General features: G+C 46.4%; 1 protein-coding gene across 5 annotated transcripts in view; it reads left to right on the forward strand.

Annotated features, from left to right (window-relative positions):
* Positions 1–3,297, forward strand: part of LOC144109457 (proton-coupled folate transporter-like) — a 38,728-nt gene extending 35,431 nt beyond the window's left edge. For 3 of the 5 annotated variants that reach the window (XM_077642258.1, XM_077642257.1, XM_077642260.1), the window contains one exon: positions 2,656–3,087. In XM_077642258.1, coding sequence (XP_077498384.1) covers positions 2,656–2,939 — 284 coding nt within the window. In that variant the 3' untranslated portion in view covers positions 2,940–3,087. Of the gene's footprint in view, positions 1–2,655 lie in introns of all 5 variants that reach the window. The other 2 variants (XM_077642262.1, XM_077642261.1) reach the window with 1 other exon arrangement.
* Positions 3,298–6,000: the final 2,703 nt, after the last annotated feature.

Below are 6,000 nucleotides of genomic sequence, written 5' to 3' on the forward strand. Positions count from 1 at the left end.
ACCGAGCCCGGCTGATGAGACGGAGAACTTATGCAACACAATCTCCATCTCTCTTGGACTACTCTTAGCGTTACCCAGGGCTTACCACAAGGAGGTAGTAGTCCGTCGAGCCCCAAGAAGTTTTTGGTCTGCCACAAGAGTTCCCCCCCAGCCATACACGGAGTAGGCCGGGGCCAGACCACTTCCCAAGAAGCAGGTCCCATAAGTTGGAGCAAAGCTCGACAGTTGGTGGACCCCCACACCAGAGACTGCTCTTGTACCAATTTAGGTTTGGTCATCCTCGGGCCCGAAAGCCCTCCCATCAAGCGTGGCGGGCTGGTCCACTACTGCCACCTCGTTGGTCGTGTCTGGGTCCAACCCAGGAGCTTCAGATAGGCGGGGTCGCCACTCCCCGTGGTGCGCTTCCGTGCTGCGCACCCCTGCCAGACGCCGAAGCGCCCTCGACTTCGGGTAATCTCTTCGTGCCGCACTCCAAGCGAGAGCCCGATTCTACCAAATTTTATTAAGCGTCTTGGCTTTGACGCCGGCCCTGGTGTACTAAGTCAGGACCTACCGCCTACTTACCGGGAAGTGCGAGTGTGGGCTTCATCCCACACCCCTATGGTCTCACAGCAGTACTACTCACTGGCTCTCAAGGGTCGCAAGCGCCAGTCCTGCTTTCCTGCGCCAGTCCGCTCCCTCCCCCCGTAAACTCCTTAGCCTTAGCAGCATGCGCTCTGTAAGAAAAAGATTCAAGCATGAACAGCATCAGTAGATGCTGTTTTATTCAATGTCATTCAGTACAAAAAAGAGTCAGTGCAAACTTGAAAAAAACAAATTTGCCGTGCATTGTTTCATGCACATGAAATCCGCGGCAGGCATCCTTTTAGTAGTGGGATGTGGCTGACTAATCTGTCGTACACTTCCATTGATTGCGCCCGCTGCTGCCAAAAATCTTCGTGCAGAATTTTGCGGACAAAAGAAAAATATGTAGTCTGGGCTAAGCCCAGGCTGCCCACTGTCATCATCAATGGGGGGGGGGGGGACGCGGCAGTGAGGTGTTGCTCTAATCAGTTGCAAGCTATTGCGAGCAGCGAGTTATAAAAATTTATAAATTATAGGGTCCACTCAGAGCTTTCAAATGTGACTCAAATACCCGCAAAGACCACTTCTACGGATCTGTTGCACTAGAATATGCCCATAGAAATCATTTCAGGGTCCTTTTAAGTATCCCCTCAAGTTTTTAGCCAATTCCACAATTTTTTTACCTGGTAAATGTTTTTGCACATTGTTTGGTGTAAACCGGAGAGTGCTTGGCCTATTAAGGGGATAGAAATCCTCTGTCACCTTGAAGTTTTGTTTCCGCTCTTTGTGAAGGCATTCAGCACATTGCACAGGACCTGCAGGCTTGCGTGCAATCCATGTTACCCTTTGTTAGCAGTAGGTGCCTTCAGCTGTCCTGGTTGGAGTTGGTCTGCCTAAAGAAAACCTTTCCTATATAAAGGGGGTAACTACATAGCACCTTTATGTAACAGCACAGCATGGAATGATTTTAAGCTAAGTGTGTTTCAAGGCATGTCAACTGGAGTAAGAGTTCATCACATTACTATATGTCATTAAAAAAATTACCTCAGACATAGGAAGACAGGAAGGATGCAATACCATGAAAGTAAGTGTGAAGTTCAAGAAAGAGTGATGTATTAGGGATATTCTTATTGATTCGGTATTGCCTGCTTTTGTTTTTTCTGACGTCACTTAAGAAAAGAGGCAGCACCAGGACATGCATATATACAGTCTCCAACTGGTGTTTCAGAGTGACCCAGAAAATGGTCCGAATAATCAGAGTCTGCAAAATTCGTGAACTTCAAAAAAAAAAATCACTGTTCTGCGAAAAAAGCGGGCTTTAAAAGTCGCAAACTTCACCACTGCTCAAGTTCTATTTTCAAGTGGCAATATTTCACTGTATCTGATCCAGAGTGGTGCTTTCGTCATGTCTGTACCACGTCACATCACGATACCAGACAGTGTGACACGGCAGCAGGCCATGCTGCACGCACCACGTAAAGCAAAAACAGTCTGTTTCCAGGGGCAGCGATGGTTGGGAAGGTCGAGAGAGAAACCAACTTTACCGTTTTCAACGCGATTGCATGCTCTTTTTTGTTGGTCGCCTCGATGGCAATGAAGTTTCACAGTGGCGAAGAACCAGTTGTGGTTATGACAGTGATGCCCACTCATGCCTATGTTAGGCAAAAAAAAAAAAAACTAACTTTTGGTTGAAAAACGGCCTCAACAGTATTTCTGGCACCTATTTTAGTCCGAAAAACTGAACTTTTCGACATTATAGAGTCCGCTATTCATCATGAATATGTACATATTGCTGTCAGATGCATGACGGTCTCTCAGTAAGTCTCAAATATCGCACATGTCCGAATTTTGGAGTCTGAAAAATCGTTCGGTTAATGTATATTCAGCTTGTGGCCATATGCAAAGCATTTTTTTAGGCTCCATGTAGGACGCACATAGTCCATGGTGTCGCTCATCTGTCCTGAACACATTACATCCATTTTTGTGCCTCATAATAATGCATCACTGACTTTATGGCCACACCATCCTTGTGAGCCTGTTTTTCTTGATTTGACACCCACGTGTAACTTGTAGCTTTGCTTGCTCTTTTAGTTGCTGCCTGCGGATGCCGCATGCTGACCCTGAGGACGAAGACGAGGCCATGCTCGAGCCCAACCGGGACAGCTCCACAAACCAGCCTCCACACTCGCTCTGAGGGAAACCGCAGCATGTATGCCCGACCTTGCTGCTTCACTGCAGAGACAAGCTATAGCTGCCTCGGCTGTCCACTGTGGGATGTGCTTTACAACCGCCAAGGGCTGCAGCATCACCGCCAGCTGTGCTCGCGTGTCGTGTGTTTGTTGCGTATGCACAGATGTGCTCTGCTTGATGCCTAGCCTTGCCCTTGTGGCAATTCATTGGGCATAGTACAAAGGATGAGCTGTGGCTGCTGTTGGGGTTACACTTGGAAGTTGTGACAGGGTGCCAACAGACAGTTGGGCACATATCAAGTGCACAATCAAAAAGATTCTTCTTCGGTATGCTGTCGCTCATTGGAGCTGATCGGCATGTGTGGGAGATATTTGAAAGGCATAATTTTCTGTGCAGGAACTAGCTTTTGCGTGGCCCAAATGTGCGACCCGTAATTAGGGCTGTCCAGCTCTAATTGCAATGCAGCTCATTGGCTACAAAGTAGTTGTTTTTTCACTGAGACATGTCACAGAAGCTTTTGCAGTTACTCATGTATACCTTGCTAAAAAAAAAGAAACAACTGAGGTAATATGCGCTCAGAGCTAAAGAACTGCCCAGCGTATGGGTACCAATCTTTCAGAATTCGTCTTGTACCACTGTTCTCCCAAATCTGTTGGTTGCATTTCCTCACGTGCTTGGCTATATAGCAACAGAAACCACAACATGCTCTTTTCATCCTTTGTCCGTGCCAACAGTGCTTGGATTATAGTCTGGGAACTGCGCACATATGCATGTTATAGTTGTGGCTGTGGCCTGGAACAAGCTCACGCTCATATCTGCATCCAGATAGCAGCAGGAGCCATGCGTCGAAAACCAGACTGCACCTTTTTCTGAGATTGTGTGTGTGCGTGCATGTTTGTGCGTGTCTTTGCCAGTGCTTTCATGGCATGCAAGTAGATGTGCAGCAAAGGCAGTTGCAGGACCGAGCCAAGCTGTGAGATTTGACTGCCCTGTTGGTGCTCTTCGTTTGATGCAAAGGACTCCCAGAGGTGTGAGTTGAGACTCATTATGTTTGCCTTTTTCCATGTGTCATGCGACTTTTTGTGCCCCGTTTTCTTCAAGGTGCGTCAGTGCTTGCCTCGTCCAGTTGCGCAAAGTGCCGTCCATTGGCAACAAAAAAAGAAGGTAAAGGCTGCCTTGGATAAAGTGGGCCTTTACTGTTTTAGCAAAGGCCCCTGGCCTACTTTTGCCAAGGCAGAGGTGACCATTGCTCTTTGCAACAGACAGCTTGTACACGTTTCAATTTTGCACTTAGTCAAGGACCATTATTGTTGCATTTTCTCGCGCATTGCCTTGTCATTGATTTGGCTAGCAGAGTGCAATCTGCTGTTGCCAGGTGGCCAGAAAGCACTTTTTGACGACGTCCTTGACTGGCACCAGTGTGTTATGCTGCAACAAATGCCTTTCCTGTGGCAGCGTTCATTCATTAAAGCCTCAAGCACAGTAAAATAAGCTTCATAAGCATAAACATCAACATCATCATCATCCTGACTACACCCACGGCATGACAAAAGCCTCCCCCGTATTTCTCCAGTTTACCTGGTCCTGTGCCAGCTGTAGCCACCCTACTCCTACAAACTTTAGGCCTAGTCACATCCACGCACCTAACTTTCTGCCGCCTCCTGCTATGCTTGCCTTCACTTGGAATCCAGTCTATTACAAAGACCATCGGTTATCTTGTTTTCACATTACATGTCTGCCCATGCTAGTTTCTTCTTGGTTTCAACTAGGATATCATTAAATCGCATTTGTTCCCTCACCCACTCTGCCCGCTTCCTGTCCTAATGTTACACCAATCGTTTTCATTTCCATAGCTGAAGGATTTTTTTTTAGCTATTCCCACGAGTTAGGCACTGGTTGACTTTTATTCAGGGATCATTCATGTGCAGAAATTCGTGGTAATAACAAAAAAGCTGCCGCCATCGTGGCTGCTGCAGTTTACATATGTGTCACCTAGGCATGAACTGTAGAATAACTGAGGATTGGGCGAATTGGCTGTGATCCATCGCATTAAAAACCAGCACTAAAAAACACACACAGAGGACGAGACGAGACGCGCGGAAGGCGTTTCCATGTGTCTCGTCTCGTCCTCTGTGTGTGTTTTTTAGTGCTGGTTTTTAATGCGATGGATCACCAAGACATACCGAGGAGTACAGGGTCAATCTCACTTGTCTTGAGCGCTCGAGTGGTACCATCCAGGGGGAATAAAGCCAAATTCTTAAGCAGGTATTGACTTTCTCTGATTATTATTGCACTGGAGAGCAGCCGAATAGACATATGAACCATGCAGGCAGCAGCACCTTACCCCTAGCAAAGCAGCTGCGAAAAGATTTCACTCCGTTTGTCCCGCAGCACACCGCTTGAGCGCTTTGGACAAGTGCGATCGACTCTGTACTTGAAGTTAAGCATTCGCTGCTGAAAGATCTGCTGTAATGAAGCCAAAACTAGTTGCTTATTGGTCACCTAATCGAGTCTGTTTTATCTGAATGTACGTTGTAAATGCAGTCAACGAAGCTCAGTCAGTGGCAAAGATCAGAAGCTCAAGATGGCAGCATGTAGCAGCTTTGTATGTAATATCCAAACGTTTGTTGTAGCTGGATCTGTTTTAACGAGATTATACTCTTTACGGGTTGATTACATTCTGCACATTTCTCTATCACCTGGTTGTGAATATGGTCTTTTGTCAAGCAGCATTTACGAAAGCTTGCCTGGTCCTTTTGCTGATTGAATTCAAAGGTTCTCCTAATTCAGTTAGCGATTAACTTAATGAATATCTCGTAGATGATGTACAGAAAGCTGATCGGTCTGTAATTTTTCAAGTCCTTGAGATCTCCTTTCTTATGGATTAAGATAATACTTCTAAGATTCCAGTAATGTCGAAGTCATGAGGTATTGCATATGCAGGGTGGCCAGATTTTCTAGCACAATCTCCACACCATCCGTCAACAGAGATACCATTACCTGGTCCTTGTCAGCTGCTTTACCCCTTTACATTGCTCTAAGGCTGTCTTCACTTCCTCTTCCATTACTGGTGGGATGTCCAACTGCTGTGCACCGCTGCCTCTCTCATTATTGTCGTGGTTGCATTGGCTGCTGTATAAATCTGTGTAGAACTCCTAGGCTGCTCTAACTATTTTATCTATATTGGTAACTGGTAATTCCTGTCTCATCGCATACGTCTGATTTTTGCCTATGCCTAATTTCCTC

The sequence above is a fragment of the Amblyomma americanum genome, chromosome 11 (genome assembly GCF_052857255.1).
Source record: "Amblyomma americanum isolate KBUSLIRL-KWMA chromosome 11, ASM5285725v1, whole genome shotgun sequence".
In the NCBI taxonomy this organism is placed as follows: domain Eukaryota; kingdom Metazoa; phylum Arthropoda; class Arachnida; order Ixodida; family Ixodidae; genus Amblyomma; species Amblyomma americanum.